The sequence below is a fragment of the Ziziphus jujuba genome, chromosome 3 (genome assembly GCF_031755915.1).
Source record: "Ziziphus jujuba cultivar Dongzao chromosome 3, ASM3175591v1".
Taxonomy (NCBI): domain Eukaryota; kingdom Viridiplantae; phylum Streptophyta; class Magnoliopsida; order Rosales; family Rhamnaceae; genus Ziziphus; species Ziziphus jujuba.
Genome location: NC_083381.1, coordinates 25,405,478 through 25,422,458, shown reverse-complemented (window position 1 = coordinate 25,422,458; position 16,981 = coordinate 25,405,478). Strand labels below are relative to the sequence as shown.

At 42.8% G+C, this 16,981-nt stretch overlaps 2 protein-coding genes across 2 annotated transcripts; both read right to left on the bottom strand.

Annotated features, from left to right (window-relative positions):
• Positions 1-1,733: 1,733 nt before the first annotated feature.
• On the bottom strand, positions 1,734-3,493 carry LOC125423521 (putative calcium-transporting ATPase 13, plasma membrane-type). Its single transcript, XM_048478021.2, has one exon. It carries the CDS (start codon positions 3,475-3,477, stop codon positions 1,915-1,917), a length of 1,563 nt encoding a protein of 520 aa, XP_048333978.2. The 5' UTR covers positions 3,478-3,493; the 3' UTR covers positions 1,734-1,914.
• Positions 3,494-14,501: 11,008 nt separating this feature from the next.
• Positions 14,502-15,852, bottom strand: LOC132803167 (putative calcium-transporting ATPase 13, plasma membrane-type). The gene is made up of 2 exons (XM_060815434.1): positions 14,575-15,852; positions 14,502-14,510 (listed from the first exon to the last, which is right to left on the bottom strand). Exons 1-2 carry the CDS (start codon positions 15,850-15,852, stop codon positions 14,502-14,504), a joined length of 1,287 nt encoding a protein of 428 aa, XP_060671417.1.
• Positions 15,853-16,981: the final 1,129 nt, after the last annotated feature.

Sequence of the window (16,981 nt, the reverse complement as noted above, 5' to 3'; positions counted from 1 at the left end):
AACTGTCAGTAATACTGCAGTCCTTATGCGGACCGTCTTCACCATAGAATTTCCATATATATATATATATATATTCAAAATTGATAAAGAAAAAATTAAATTACTGATGCGTATTCATTGAAAATACATGGGAGAGCAAGATGGCATGGCATAATGATGTTTTTTTTTTTTTTTTTTTTTATAATTTGTGGAATATCGGTCCGTTTACACATAAATCATATTTTTCGCAAAATTTTGGGGAAATTGGTTTTGCACGAATTCATGACCTAGGTTATCTTAGAATTGTTTTTTGGGTTGAATGGACCATTTTAGAGACGTTAATTTGGTTTGAAACCATATGAAATTTGATTAAAACGGAGAACATAATCCCTTGGTATGGGTATTCCTATTCGGCAGGCTAAGGCCAAATTGGTATGTGGGTTTTGAAGCCACCACTGAGACAAAGAAATTCGGACTAATGGAACCGGAAATCATGGCAGGGAGAGTGAGATATTTCTGGGTTGAACTTCTGGTCCTCAGCCCATTTTGGACTTAAAAACTCGGGCTTTGGGCGTTGATTTTTGGGTAACAAAACCCGAAATTAGACTTTCCAAGAACAGACGAACTCAACGCCGCCGGTATCGCCGGAAACGAAGACCGGAGAGGCGAGATATGGCCAGATAAAGAACCAGGTTGCGAGACCCGTTACCAGAGAAACCGGGTCAACCCGTGACCTGGATGGTTGAGGAAGAAGACATGTGCTACATGTCATTTGGTGAAACACATGGCAGAGCAGGACGGCATTGAATAATGATGGTTTTCCTTACCTTCGTTATCTTCAGAGAATATTTATTTGTCCTTGAACAGTAATAACAAGACGGCAATGTTCTGTTATTATAAAATGCTCAGTTATTTATTTATTTTTTTTTTGTAATATAAAATGCTCAGTTATTTATTTATTATTTTTTGTAATATAAAATGCTAAGTTACTGAATATTGAGTGAGACTTAATGATAAATGCCCCTCACAGCTCACCCATGAAATTATGGATTGGAAATACGTTTTTAGATTAAAAATGATCGCAATGGTACAAAAAACAAAACACACACGCACATTAACCTTATTATTTGATAATCAAAATCTAAACTTTCACCCCAGGACCATTACATGGTGGATTTATGAGTGCGCATGTCCACCAATAAAAAAATTATGTATATAATTGTGATTGGCAACCGAATATATTTTTTAAGGCTTGGCATTCCATGGAGTAGGAATTAATATTAAATGGTTAATTGAAATGTCACCTTCAGCGTTGGGACCAACCTCATTTTCTAAAAAGTACATATGGTTCATTCGATTGGGCTTCAATTGAGGAACAAAGTGGTGCACTTTATAACATTTTTACGCAAAAGCCAAAGCCAAGATTGAAAGAAAAATCACATGCTCAAAGCTGTAACAATTTGATTTCTTGCCTTTATACGTAGTATTACATGGATTCGTCCATTCCGTTATTCATATTCGTCTATTCCCTTATTCATGTTAGTTCTGCGGCCCTATATTGAAAAAAAAAAAAAAAAAAAAAAAAAAAAAAAAAAAAAACATTTTGTGCAACACTTTTCTTTTCATCTAACAAATCTTTGAGATTTTTACTAAACCAACTTCTGTGAGCCCAGAAAAAATTTTAAAAAATAAAATAAATCGCATGAAACATTTTTAGGAGACAACTGAATAATTGATGCAGTAAATATGTTATATTTAATTATGTCAAAAAGGAACCAACAATTTACATAATAATATGATTGAAATAGCATTCGACAGCAAAGCCTATATCTATATCCAGCAAATGATAAAACTGGAAAACTAAATACAATCAAAGGATTTAAATAAAAATAACTGTTGGCCTAATTCTAAGTCTTTCATATGAATGATCCTTCTTCATCGGAAGTGCTTCTTGATCTTCAAATAACTGAAAAATGGCTTCTCTGCAACAGGAATGAACTTGACAACCCACCCAATTGGCCAGGACATGGAAGCAATTCCAATACATATTCCCCATTGCCCCCAACTCAATCTCACTGTATCTGCAAATTTCTTCAGAAACTCCACCATTATCACCTGAAGAACCATGGTTATGGCAATGATCCCCATAAACAATCTGTTCCTGTGAATCCCTTTAAACACATTCTTCTTCTCCAACTTCCTGGCATTGAATTCATTGAAAACTTGGCAGAGAACAAAAGTGTTAAAGATCAAAGTGTCTTTCACCTTATCATCTACTCCAAAGATTGATTCTCCCCTGAACTGTAGTATCAAAAGCACGGAAATCTGATACATAGCTTGAGGTAAAAGATTTCTCCACATGATGTTGGTGATAAGAGGCGCAGTCCGACCCACCGGAGGTTTATCCATGAGTTCCTTGGTAGGCTTCTCTGTTGCTAGGGCCAGAGCACCTAATGTGTCCATGATCAAATTCACCCACAGCAATTGGACCGCCGTTAATGGAACTTCGCCGGCGGAAACTGCGGCCACGAAATTGATTACAAGAGCAGCAACATTCATAGTGAGCTGAAACTGAATGAATTTCTGAATGTTGTTATAGACACATCGACCCCACTTTAGTGCTGTAGCTACCGAAGCAAAGTTATCATCCAAGATGACAATGTCTGAGCTTTCCTTTGCAACTTCTGTGCCTTGGATTCCCATGGAGAGTCCTATGTCGGCTTCTTTTAATGCCGGTGCATCATTGGTTCCATCTCCAGTGACTGCGACGACATGGCCTTTTTGTTTGAGGCATTGAACCATGAGGAGTTTATCAAACGGAGATGATCTTGCCATCACAAGGATTTCGTCAACTTTCTCCATTCTTTCTTCTTCTGTGTAGTTTCTAAACTTCTCACCTTCTATTACAGCTTCATTCATGTCATGCTCTGCTCTAAGTATTCCACACTCTGTAGCTATGGCTTTCGCTGTGAAAGCGTTGTCGCCGGTGATCATCTTGACGTTGACTCTGGCGTACTGGCAATCTTCCACAGCTTTCTTCACTCCTGGACGACATGGATCTTTAATACCCACAAGTCCCAACAAAACCAAACCGTCTTCTTTCATTGTTTTATGTCCATCTGAATCCTCAACCTCCTCTGCCTGAATTCTGCTTTGTGCGAAAGCTATGCACCGGAGACTGCTCGCTGCCATAGCTTGAATGATCTGTTGGAATTCCAATTTCTGACTATCATTAAGATCCTTGATGATTCCAGAAGCATCGTAGTAACTGGAAGACATTGCTAGAATCATCTCTGCGGCTCCTTTCCAATGAACGTGGACAGGGCTGTCAACTTTCCTCTTCAATAAAACACCACTTCTTTTCTTCTGTGAATTGAAAGCCTCAACATGAAGAATTGAACATTTCCTCGTAATTTCCTCCATATCCATATTCAAATCCTCAATTGCCCATGAAAGAATTGCTTTCTCTGTTGGACTACCTGAGATTTCATATTCCATTCCAAACTTGGCCTGTATACACTACCTGTGGTGTAACACCCCGTCCCGAATCGCACCGGAATCCGTGCACGTTGACCGAGGTTGACCGTTGACCGTTGACCGAAGGGGTCAAAAGTTGACTTTTTGACTCGGTGGGAATTTCGAGTTGACCAGGGTACCGTGGCGAAGTGCATGACGCCCTGAGTTCGTAGACTAGTAGCACGTCGAAAACGGAGCTACGGTTTGAAAGTTATGGGCAAAACAAGTTGAAGTGTAAACTGTCTAAAAGGTGCCGGGAGTTGACTTTTTCTTGTGATGTAATTGTGAGTTGACTCTTGTATGGTTGTAAAGTACTCATCGATACAAGTTCATAGACTAGCGGCACGCTTAAATCGGACATGTGGTTAAAAAGTTATGGACGTTTGAAGTTTACCGGATACCGTATTATTTTAATATTTTTTTTTGGGTCGGTGAACAGTGAAACGCCACGTGTCAGTTTCTGATTGGTCCACGTGGCATGAACAGTGTCATGCAGGGGTTTTATTTGTTAAAACACTCGGGGAAGAGAGAGAAAGAGAGAGAAGAGAGAGAAAGAGAGAGAGGAGAGAGAAAGAGAGAGAGAGAGAGAGCCACCGCCGGCCACCGGATTTTGCCACTGTTCCGGCCGAGTTACTGTACACGCGCCGGACAGAAAGCTTGCCCACCTCATTTCCGGCAAAACCTCCAAATTTCACGGCGAACGGCCGCCGGACGCGTCCGGATCGGACGTCCGAAGTTTGGCGGCGATTTTTCCCCTCCACCGCCGGCCACCGCGAATCGGCACTATTCCGGCCGATATACAGTACACGCGCCATACACCCAGCATCCTCTCCTCAAGTCCGGCCTACCCACCAAAAATCACGGCCATCGGACCACCGACGCGCCGGGATCGGAGCGTTTTCCGACGAGGGGTCGAAAATCTTCAAACGGTGATTTCTCCGCCGTCCGACCTCCGTTTTGCTCACCGTCGGTCCCGTTGGATTGCTCTCCTCACGATCTACAAATCTGCAAAATTTCACAGCAAACGGCCACTGTCGGAAATTACTGTTCCGGCGACGGTTGCCGGTGACGTGGCGGCCCGCCGGAAATTACTGTTCCGGCGAGTACCCCGAAAATTCCGGCCAGCTCCAGTCCGCAGTGTTCGACCTCCTGAACCCAAATCCGACTTCCGTTTCCACCAATTCGCGACGGTTTGGGAGAATTGCAAAGCCGAAACCCGAAAAGCTTCCCGATAAAATTCCGACCCCGTCGGGTACGATCATCGAAAATTAAGACCGGATCTGTGATTAGCATCACTCGAGCTTCGATTCGGTATATAATTCGTAAATTTTAGTTATCGTTTGGTGTTCGCTCCTCGGGTACCCATTTGGGGATTACCCGAATAAAATATTAATATTTGTGGTTTTGGTACTGTGGATGTTTTAGGTGCACGTGCAAGTAGCGGAGTCGATCCTGCGGAGGATCTTGATTGAGATACGTGCACAAGGTGAGTGACCCACCTTCAAATTAATTTTGGGGAATTTAATTGATGAATATATTATGTGTGAATTAAATATTTGGAATTTAATTTCTATGTGCCAAATATTTATTGAATTTATTGTAGAATTATTTATGAATTTATTGGATTTAAGAAAATGCGAATTCTACAATTTATGCCATGTGGAATTATTTTATGGTTTTTAGGATTTTGAAATTGGTGTGGTTTTAATGGTAAATTGGGCATGATTTGATTTTCAAATATTTCAAAGAAAATATTTTGTTATATTGGTGATTTCAATTTTTATGAAATATGCCCATAAAATATTATGGGATTTGATTATGATATTTCGAGAAATTATTTATGCTTGGAAAAAATGTGGATATTTGAATTGATGGATTTGGGAGTTGGTGGATTTGAAAATCATGGGATTTATGGTATTAATTATAAGGAAATTGTGGAGAATTTCCCGGTTCAAGCGGATGGATTATGCCCGCTATGTTTATGAAAAATGTGAAATTTGTTTTATAATTTAAATTGTGGATTTTATGATTTTTAGATGCACCGTGCACGTACTGGTGTTCTGATTATGTGATATGGTATATGTGATATGGATATTGTGCACACGGATATGATTAGCGCGCAGGTGGGTGTGAGTAGCGCGCAGGTGATATTATGAGGGTGTCCTGTGGATGCCATCGGAGAGGGCGGCCACCCCCCTTTGGCCGGGACACCAGGTTAGCAGCGGCGCTGTGGGACGCCACGCGACCGTATGCCGGTTTCTCTCTATAACCTCCTGTCTGGCGGTACCTTGGGACGCTGGGTACTGTTGGCGCCACTGGTATATAGTGGGTGCATCAAATGATTTTCAGAACTGTGTTTTAAAAATAAAATGTTTGGAAACTGAATTGGAATTAAAAATATAATTGTTACCGCTTCTGGTATTTAATTGATGTCTTGGTTTTCGGGAAATTTGAATAAAGGGTTTTGTGAAAATGTTTTAAAAGGGGAACCTTTCCAACTGAGAGAATTGTAAGGGTTTTGAGAGACATGATTATTTCCAAATAATTATTATTTATATACCTATTACTGTGGTATGATAGTGTAGAGTAGTAGGGTCGCTCACTGAGATGATTAGCATCTCACACTCTTAAATTCCGTTCCTCTAGGTACCAGGTTGTCGGTGTTCACTCGGAGCGGACTTGATCTTCCTCGCTGTATTTGTTCGCGCAGCACCTTGTTCTTCTTTTACTGCAGTTGTAATATTTCTTTCACTTTTGCTGTATTCTATATTTTGTAGTACTTCATAAAGCTCTGTATACTGTATGGGACACTTAAGTATTTGTATTGCACTGGATTACTGTATTTTTATTTTGGAGTGCTGAAATTTGTGGAACCAGTTCGTAGTACTGTGGGAGGAATAAGGGAACAATTATAGAAGTGTGTTTTCAGTGCAGGAAATTTTGTGGTAAGTCCATCCCTTAGGGGAGGTTCTGCCGGATCTTCCACAGAAGGGTCCGGTAGGGTTTCCCTGGGATCAGGGCTTGTCTAGGGTTCCGGTGGGGAACTTTGGACGGGTCCTGACAGTTGGTATCAGAGCATAGGTTCTTGTAATCCTAAGGGACTGTGCATTGCTGTACAGCCCATCCGTAAATTCCTTCCTTTTGTAATCGTGCTTAAGTGTCCCTGTTTCTAAACTCTTGTTTGTTTCTTCAGTTTTTAATCGACTACGATGAGTCGGCGGGACACACGTAGAACTCGGGAACGCTCGGCTGAGAGTTCCGAGAGTCGATCAAGCCTTAGAGATCTGGTCTCTCAGCTAACTAGAGCCTTAGGAGGTTCAAGCTCTAGTAACCGATCCGTGGATCAGGCTCGACGTTTAGGAGCCGTGGAGTTCGATGGAAGCCAAGGCCCCGCTGCAGCCTTGAAGTGGCTATCCAGCATGGAGAAAATCTTGGAAGAGGGGATGCAGTGCCCCGATGAGGATATGGTGAGGATTTCTGGGTTCATGTTAGAGGGAGACGCCCGGAAGTGGTGGCAAATGGAGAAGACCCGCAGAAGGCATACGTGGGACCAGTTCAAGATTGCCTTCTCTACTGAGTTCTGTCCTCCTGCCTACCGTGAGGCGAGAAGGAGAGAGTTCGAGGGACTGCGCCAGGGAAACATGACGGTGACAGAGTACGAGAGGAGGTTCCGGGAGCTGTCAGAGTTTTGCATGCACTTGATTCCCGACGATCACGCGAAGAAGGTGAGGTTCATAGACGGGTTGAACGAGAGCATCGGCTACACCCTTTCTGGGTCAGTACACCCCACCTATCAGTCCGCCAGGGATGCAGCGCTCGAGCTAGAGAGACAGGCGGAGATACACAGACCCTCGAGGCGTAGACCGTTCGAAGATTCGTACAGCGGGGTACCTCGACAGGGGGCATCTAAGAAGAGTCATAGTTCAGGCTCAGACAGTGGTGGGTTCAGCCCTCGAGGCAGATTTCAGAGGAGAGGCGGCTATCGTATGCCCCAACCAGCGCGCCATTCCATCAGCGGCGGCACGAGCTCATATCAGCACTCTGGGTTTAGCCCCAAGCCATTCTGCAGACGTTGCAATAGAGCACACCATGGGATTTGCCAGTTTGAGGGTGTGCGCTTTCAGTGTGGACAGGCGGGACATATTAAGAGAAATTGCCCTTATGGAGAGGCGGGAGTGTTAGGGGCGAGCCCACCATCACATCAGGCCAGTGGATCGCGGGGTCAGAGTTCCCGAGGGAGTTATGCAGTAGGAGGTTCATCGGGATCAGTCCCACAGCCTGTTGGACCGAGCAGGGGTAGAGGACGGAGGCCCCAGCAGACAGGGCAGGGTCGAGTGTTTGCGATGACGCAGCAGGAGGCCCTAGCTACACCGGACGTCGTGGCAGGTACGTTGAATATATTCGGTAATGATGCATTAGTACTTATAGACCCGGGAGCAACACATTCATTCATCTCCAAGGAATTCGTCACTCGGGTCGGTATGACCCCTACTCCTTTAGAATGTCTAGTAGAGATAGCCACTCCTGCAGGAGAATCCTTGTGGCCTAGCCAGTTAATCAAGGAATGTTTCTTCTGCATCGAAGATCAAGTGATGGAGGCGGACTTGATCCTGTTGGATCTGTCCGGACTTGATGTAATTTTGGGCATGGATTGGTTGGCAAGGAACCATGCATCTGTAGACTGTTTCAGCAAGGAAGTTACATTCAGGAGGCCAGGGTTGCCAGAAGTAGTATTCCGTGGAGGAGTTGGAAGGCCCTTACCGAGGTTGATATCTACCCTTACCGCCAAGAAGCTACTGAATAAAGGTTGCCAGGGGTATTTGGCTCATGTGATAGATACCCGAGTAAGTGGAGTCAGGTTGGAAGACATGCCCGTTGTGAGGGATTTCCCGGACGTGTTTCCTGAGGAGTTACCAGGATTGCCTCCGGAAAGGGAAGTTGACTTTCCCATTGAATTGATTCCAGGCACCGTGCCTATTTCTCTACCACCGTATCGGATGGCTCCAGCGGAGTTAAGGGAGCTAAAGGTCCAGTTGCAAGATTTGGTAGATAAGGGGTTTATTAGACCAAGTATATCGCCGTGGGGAGCCCCAGTTTTGTTTGTAAAGAAAAAGGATGGTAGTCTAAGGCTGTGTATAGACTACCGACAACTTAATAAGGTCACCATTCCTAATCGCTATCCGTTGCCAAGGATAGATGATCTATTCGACCAACTCCAAGGTGCCAAGGTGTTCTCCAAGATCGACTTGAGGTCGGGATACCATCAGTTAAGGATCCGAGAGTCGGACATTCCTAAGACTGCCTTTAGGACGAGGTACGGACATTATGAATTCCTAGTGATGTCGTTCGGACTCACCAATGCCCCAGCAGCTTTCATGGACTTGATGAATAGGGTGTTTCGTCCGTACTTGGATCATTTTGTCATTGTATTTATCGATGACATTCTGATCTATTCAAGGAGCCAAGAAGAGCACGTGAGGCATTTGAAGAGAGTGCTCCAAACTCTAAGGCAGCATCAGCTATATGCTAAATTCGACAAGTGTGAATTCTGGTTGAATCAAGTGGGTTTTCTCGGACATATCGTGTCGGCAGAAGGTATCTATGTGGACCCTGATAAGGTAAAGGCAGTGTTGAGTTGGGAGCGCCCTACCACTGTGAGGGAGGTACGAAGTTTTCTTGGATTAGCGGGTTACTACCGTCGTTTTATTGAAGGGTTTTCAAGGATTGCCGGGCCGCTTCATAGATTGACCCGAAAGAATGTTGAATTTAGTTGGACGGACAGGTGTGAACAGAGTTTTCAGGAGTTGAAGCAAAAGTTGACATCCGCACCTGTTTTAACTTTACCTGATGGGAATGAAGGTTTTGAAGTTTATTGTGATGCATCCCATCAAGGGTTGGGTTGCGTGCTAATGCAGAATCAAAGGGTGGTAGCGTATGCATCTCGGCAATTGAAGCAGCACGAACAGAATTACCCTACGCACGACTTAGAATTGGCGGCGGTAGTCTTTGCTCTAAAGAAGTGGAGGCACTACTTGTATGGGGCCACGTGCCAAATCTATACCGACCACAAGAGCCTCAAGTATATTTTCACTCAGAAGGAGTTAAATATGAGGCAAAGGCGATGGATGGAGTTGTTAAAGGATTATGACTGTGTGATTGACTATCACCCGGGTAAGGCGAATGTAGTGGCAGATGCTTTGAGTAGGAAGGCTACTGGATCCCTTGCTCACATCCAAGTCATCCAACTACCTCTCATGGTGGAGTTGAAGAAGATGGGGGTGTTAATGCATATGCATCCTTCAGGAGTTCTCATGGCTAGCTTCCAGGTACGACCGGTGTTGGTGGATCGTATAGTAGAGACCCAAATGGAAGATCCTAAGTTGAGGACAATTAAGGGCAAGGTACAAGAAGGTCTTGATCCGGAATTTTCCATAAGGAGGGATGGAGCCCTCGTGTGTAAAGGACGACTTTGCGTTCCGGATATCCCAGGACTCAAGAAGGAGATTTTGGAGGAGGCGCATAGCTCGATGTATGCGATGCATCCTGGGAGTACCAAGATGTATCGGACGCTTGTTAAGTATTATTGGTGGATTGGTATGAAGAGAGAAGTGGCAGACTTTGTATCAAAGTGTTTGATTTGTCAACAAGTGAAAGCAGAAAGACAGAAGCCTTCGGGACTACTCCAACCTTTACCGATTCCCGTGTGGAAGTGGGAAGAACTCAACATGGACTTCGTATTCAAGCTTCCTTCCACACCTAGAAGGTACGACGGCATTTGGGTAATCATTGATCGTCTCACCAAGTCGGCACACTTCCTACCGGTACGAGAACGTTTTTCGCCCGAGAAGTTAGCCCAGTTGTTCGTGCAACGCATTGTAAGTCTTCATGGAGTACCGTTAGCCATCGTCTCCGATCGAGATCCGCGCTTTACTTCACGACTATGGCGGAAGTTGGCTGATGCACTAGGAGCAAGACTTAACTACAGCACCGCTTTTCACCCACAATCTGATGGACAAGCAGAGCGCACAATCCAGACATTAGAAGACATGCTAAGGTCTTGCATTATGCAATTTAGCGGTAGCTGGGATGAACAACTGCCACTGATAGAGTTTGTCTACAACAACAGTTATCAAGCGAGTACTGGAATGTCCCCGTATGAAGCTTTATATGGGAGGCAGTGTCGGACACCTTTGTGTTGGAGTGAGGTAGGAGAAGAGAGGCTCCTTGCAACAACTAATGCGGTCGGATCTGAGTATTTAAGGATGACCTTGGACAAGGTGAAGATCATTAGGGATCGATTGAAGGTTGCCCAAGATAGACAGAAGAGTTACGCCGATGTGCGTAGAAAGGATTTGGAATTCGAGGTAGGAGATTGGGTATTCCTAAAACTATCTCCATGGAAAGGAGTAGTACGTTTTGGACGACGAGGTAAGTTGGGTCCTCGTTATATTGGGCCTTATGAGGTTACGGAGAGGATTGGCCCGGTGGCGTATAGGTTGGCATTACCGGAAGAGCTAGCTCGAGTACACAACGTGTTTCATGTGTCGATGCTACGGAAGTATATTGCAGACCCTTCGCACGTACTCGAGAGTCCGGATATAGAGATAAGGGAAGATCTTTCGTATGTGGAGCAGCCAGTACAGATTTTGGATCGCGAGGAACGCACGCTACGCAACAAGACTATTCCTCTAGTTAAGGTCTTATGGCGGAACCACTTGGTCGAGGAAGCAACGTGGGAACCCGAAGCACAGATGCGTGAGCAGTACCCGTATCTGTTCCAGTGACGTGCGGAAATTTCGAGGACGAAATTTTTGTAAGGGGGGAAGGCTGTAACACCCCGTCCCGAATCGCACCGGAATCCGTGCACGTTGACCGAGGTTGACCGTTGACCGTTGACCGAAGGGGTCAAAAGTTGACTTTTTGACTCGGTGGGAATTTCGAGTTGACCAGGGTACCGTGGCGAAGTGCATGACACCCTGAGTTCGTAGACTAGTAGCACGTCGAAAACGGAGCTACGGTTTGAAAGTTATGGGCAAAACAAGTTGAAGTGTAAACTGTCTAAAAGGTGCCGGGAGTTGACTTTTTCTTGTGATGTAATTGTGAGTTGACTCTTGTATGGTTGTAAAGTACTCATCGATACGAGTTCATAGACTAGCGGCACGCTTAAATCGGACATGTGGTTAAAAAGTTATGGACGTTTGAAGTTTACCGGATACCGTATTATTTTAATATTTTTTTTTGGGTCGGTGAACAGTGAAACGCCACGTGTCAGTTTCTGATTGGTCCACGTGGCATGAACAGTGTCATGCAGGGGTTTTATTTGTTAAAACACTCGGGGAAGAGAGAGAAAGAGAGAGAAGAGAGAGAAAGAGAGAGAGGAGAGAGAAAGAGAGAGAGAGAGAGAGCCACCGCCGGCCACCGGATTTTGCCACTGTTCCGGCCGAGTTACTGTACACGCGCCGGACAGAAAGCTTGCCCACCTCATTTCCGGCAAAACCTCCAAATTTCACGGCGAACGGCCGCCGGACGCGTCCGGATCGGACGTCCGAAGTTTGGCGGCGATTTTTCCCCTCCACCGCCGGCCACCGCGAATCGGCACTATTCCGGCCGATATACAGTACACGCGCCATACACCCAGCATCCTCTCCTCAAGTCCGGCCTACCCACCAAAAATCACGGCCATCGGACCACCGACGCGCCGGGATCGGAGCGTTTTCCGGCGAGGGGTCGAAAATCTTCAAACGGTGATTTCTCCGCCGTCCGACCTCCGTTTTGCTCACCGTCGGTCCCGTTGGATTGCTCTCCTCACGATCTACAAATCTGCAAAATTTCACAGCAAACGGCCACCGTCGAAAATTACTGTTCCGGCGACGGTTGCCGGTGACGTGGCGGCCCGCCGGAAATTACTGTTCCGGCGAGTACCCCGAAAATTCCGGCCAGCTCCAGTCCGCAGTGTTCGACCTCCTGAACCCAAATCCAACTTCCGTTTCCACCAATTCGCGACGGTTTGGGAGAATTGCAAAGCCGAAACCCGAAAAGCTTCCCGATAAAATTCCGACCCCGTCGGGTACGATCATCGAAAATTAAGACCGGATCTGTGATTAGCATCACTCGAGCTTCGATTCGGTATATAATTCGTAAATTTTAGTTATCGTTTGGTGTTCGCTCCTCGGGTACCCATTTGGGGATTACCCGAATAAAATATTAATATTTGTGGTTTTGGTACTGTGGATGTTTTAGGTGCACGTGCAAGTAGCGGAGTCGATCCTGCGGAGGATCTTGATTGAGATACGTGCACAAGGTGAGTGACCCACCTTCAAATTAATTTTGGGGAATTTAATTGATGAATATATTATGTGTGAATTAAATATTTGGAATTTAATTTCTACGTGCCAAATATTTATTGAATTTATTGTAGAATTATTTATGAATTTATTGGATTTAAGAAAATGCGAATTCTACAATTTATGCCATGTGGAATTATTTTATGGTTTTGAGGATTTTGAAATTGGTGTGGTTTTAATGGTAAATTGGGCATGATTTGATTTTCAAATATTTCAAAGAAAATATTTTGTTATATTGGTGATTTCAATTTTTATGAAATATGCCCATAAAATATTATGGGATTTGATTATGATATTTCGAGAAATTATTTATGCTTGGAAAAAATGTGGATATTTGAATTGATGGATTTGGGAGTTGGTGGATTTGAAAATCATGGGATTTATGGTATTAATTATAAGGAAATTGTGGAGAATTTCCCGGTTCAAGCGGATGGATTATGCCCGCTATGTTTATGAAAAATGTGAAATTTGTTTTATAATTTAAATTGTGGATTTTATGATTTTTAGATGCACCGTGCACGTACTGGTGTTCTGATTATGTGATATGGTATATGTGATATGGATATTGTGCACACGGATATGATTAGCGCGCAGGTGGGTGTGAGTAGCGCGCAGGTGATATTATGAGGGTGTCCTGTGGATGCCATCGGAGAGGGCGGCCACCCCCCTTTGGCCGGGACACCAGGTTAGCAGCGGCGCTGTGGGACGCCACGCGACCGTATGCCGGTTTCTCTCTATAACCTCCTGTCTGGCGGTACCTTGGGACGCTGGGTACTGTTGGCGCCACTGGTATATAGTGGGTGCATCAAATGATTTTCAGAACTGTGTTTTAAAAATAAAATGTTTGGAAACTGAATTGGAATTAAAAATATAATTGTTACCGCTTCTGGTATTTAATTGATGTCTTGGTTTTCGGGAAATTTGAATAAAGGGTTTTGTGAAAATGTTTTAAAAGGGGAACCTTTCCAACTGAGAGAATTGTAAGGGTTTTGAGAGACATGATTATTTCCAAATAATTATTATTTATATACCTATTACTGTGGTATGATAGTGTAGAGTAGTAGGGTCGCTCACTGAGATGATTAGCATCTCACACTCTTAAATTCCGTTCCTCTAGGTACCAGGTTGTCGGTGTTCACTCGGAGCGGACTTGATCTTCCTCGCTGTATTTGTTCGCGCAGCACCTTGTTCTTCTTTTACTGCAGTTGTAATATTTCTTTCACTTTTGCTGTATTCTATATTTTGTAGTACTTCATAAAACTCTGTATACTGTATGGGACACTTAAGTATTTGTATTGCACTGGATTACTGTATTTTTATTTTGGAGTGCTGAAATTTGTGGAACCAGTTCGTAGTACTGTGGGAGGAATAAGGGAACAATTATAGAAGTGTGTTTTCAGTGCAGGAAATTTTGTGGTAAGTCCATCCCTTAGGGGAGGTTCTGCCGGATCTTCCACAGAAGGGTCCGGTAGGGTTTCCCTGGGATCAGGGCTTGTCTAGGGTTCCGGTGGGAAACTTTGGACGGGTCCTGACATGTGGTATTCAGAGCAATTCCTTCCCTGAACAATTCTATAACATATGGAGCAACTGAAGAATAGCCTCCTAATTCTTCCATAGATTCTTTGCCTAGCCAACACTTTGTGACTTTCATTTGGTTCATGGTTAATGTACCTGTTTTGTCAGTACAAATGGTAGTGGCAGAGCCCATTGTTTCGCAAGCAGAGAGCTTCCTCACCATTGCTTTATCTGCCATCATTCTTTTCATTGAATAAGCAAGAGTTAATGTCACTGCTAATGGCAAGCCTTCTGGTATAGCAACCACAACAATGGTGACAGCAGCTGCTATAAATTCCACTGAAGAATTCAAAATGTCGTCGAACTTGGTCTTTCCCTTAATGAATTCTTGATTTCCATTCTCATCTTTTGTTGTCCCTGTGAAGTATCTAACAAACAAGACAACAAGAACAATGAAAGCAACTGTCACACCAACCTTACTAATTGAAGATGTGAGCTTGTTGAGCCGAGCTTGCAATGGAGTTTGCTCGTTTGAATAGCGAGTGAGTTGGCTCATCATTTCTCCCCATGCTGTGTTCATTCCGACTGCAGTGACGACCATTCGGCCAAAGCCATCGACCACTTTAGTTCCAGAAAACAAGAAAGGATTATGGCCATGATTAATTTCAACATGGTCACTCTCCCCTGTCATGCTAGATTCATCTATTTGAAGAGAATGACCTTGTAGGAATAAACCATCTGCTGGAACCTGGTCTCCAATTTTTAAACAAATCACATCACCGACTAAGATTTCGAATATTGAAATCTTTTGTCTCCGACCACCTCTCAAGACATCAATTTGGATATCATTGCTTACTATTGACAATTTGTCAAACTGTTTGTTTTGTCTGAAATTGCAAATAGCAGAGACTGCAATAACAAGGAAAATGGCTACGAGTATGCTTAACCCATCGATCCAGCCTTCTTTGGCTCCATGAACCTTCATACCAAAACCAAGAGAAAGTGCAGCACATACCATGAGGATGATAATCGTAAGGTCTTGAAAAGCTTCCCAAACATGATACAGAAAACCTTTGGTAGGTGGTTTTCTGTAAGTGTTTGAACCAAAAACTTCACGTCTGCTGGCAATTTCTCCATCATCATTCGAAATTCCTTGTTCTGCACCAGTTTTGAGAGCTGAAACTATACCATCAATCCCTCCCAATTGTTGAAGCTGATCGAGATTCTTGTCCTTAACAAGTTGAACCAGGCTCGCTTGATCGATTGCGAATGACTCGATTTCTGGTTTGACATGGATGGCGGTGTAGGAAGTAGAGAGAGGAATTTCGATTTTGCCCTTTTTGGTTATGGAATTTTGGTAAATTGACAACAGGGCTCTGGAACAATAAATTACAACAAAAGCAGTGTGCCATTTTTTTTTATGTACGTTGACAGTGTTTGGGACTCGAAGCAATGACTCGATGCATGCAAGATTTGCATGAAGAATTCCTGGCGACATGTTTTCACAACCACAGAAAATTGAAAAATTGAATTAAAAAACAAATATTGAAAGGACACAGAGTTGATAGTTCGGTATCAGAATAGCCAATACGAAAACCAAAAAACAAGTAGAGAAAAGCAGGCACAAAATCAAAATGTTTCTAAGGTGTATCGAAGGGAAATAACACAAAAACCACTATATTTACTCTTTTTAATTTCAAAAATTAAACGCAATAAAATGAATCTTTGATGAAAACTTGTGGAAAGATTGGAGTTGAGACTATTTATACACACTCAATTTCTTTGTTCTAGTTAAAAAAAAATTAAAGAAAAAAAATTCATTGTTTCTACGAAGTTTCGTGGAACAGGTAATGTGGTGGAATATCTAAACCGCTTTTTACCTTCTTACCATATATTTTTTATATTACTTTTTACCGAACTTACAAATAAACAAAGATCTCTTCTCTAGAGTCTTGGTCAAATTATATCTAACTCATGCCGACTGTTTTTCCTTGTTGCTGCATGTAACCTAACACTTTCTATTTTATTATGACCCAACCAATCAAACTTAATGCGGTTTTAAATGTAATCCAATTAAGTTTGTATTAAATGAATAATAGAAGTATACCTAAAATTACTCTTTAGGGAATATAAAAGGCTAGGAAATTAATATTCGCCGTGTATGCAACGCTTATCACATTTAAAATATTAAATGTTTTTATTTTTTTTCCCGAGAAGATATTAGATTAATATGTTCTAAAGTAAATCCCCCAATTTATCCCAAAAATTAAAAAAAAAAACTTTGCAAGAAATTAATATATATATATATATGTATATATAAAGAATTGTTTGCAAGAAATTCTGTAGTCACTTATTTATTTATTAACTTATACGTTATTCCCCCTTCCTCCCCCCCCCCCCCCAAAAAAAAAAAAAAAAAAAAAAAAAAAAAAAAAAAAACCCTCACATGTACTTCATGTTCATCATCAAACGAAAATCAATACTTCATGTTTCCTCATCTTCTCCTCAATTTTTATTTTTGAAACGAAATATTTGTGTCAGATAAGCTCGTTCAATATGATGTGTGTGTGTTTTTCTTTTTTCTTTTTTTTCTTTTTTTAATATCATCCAATAAATTCAATTTTACG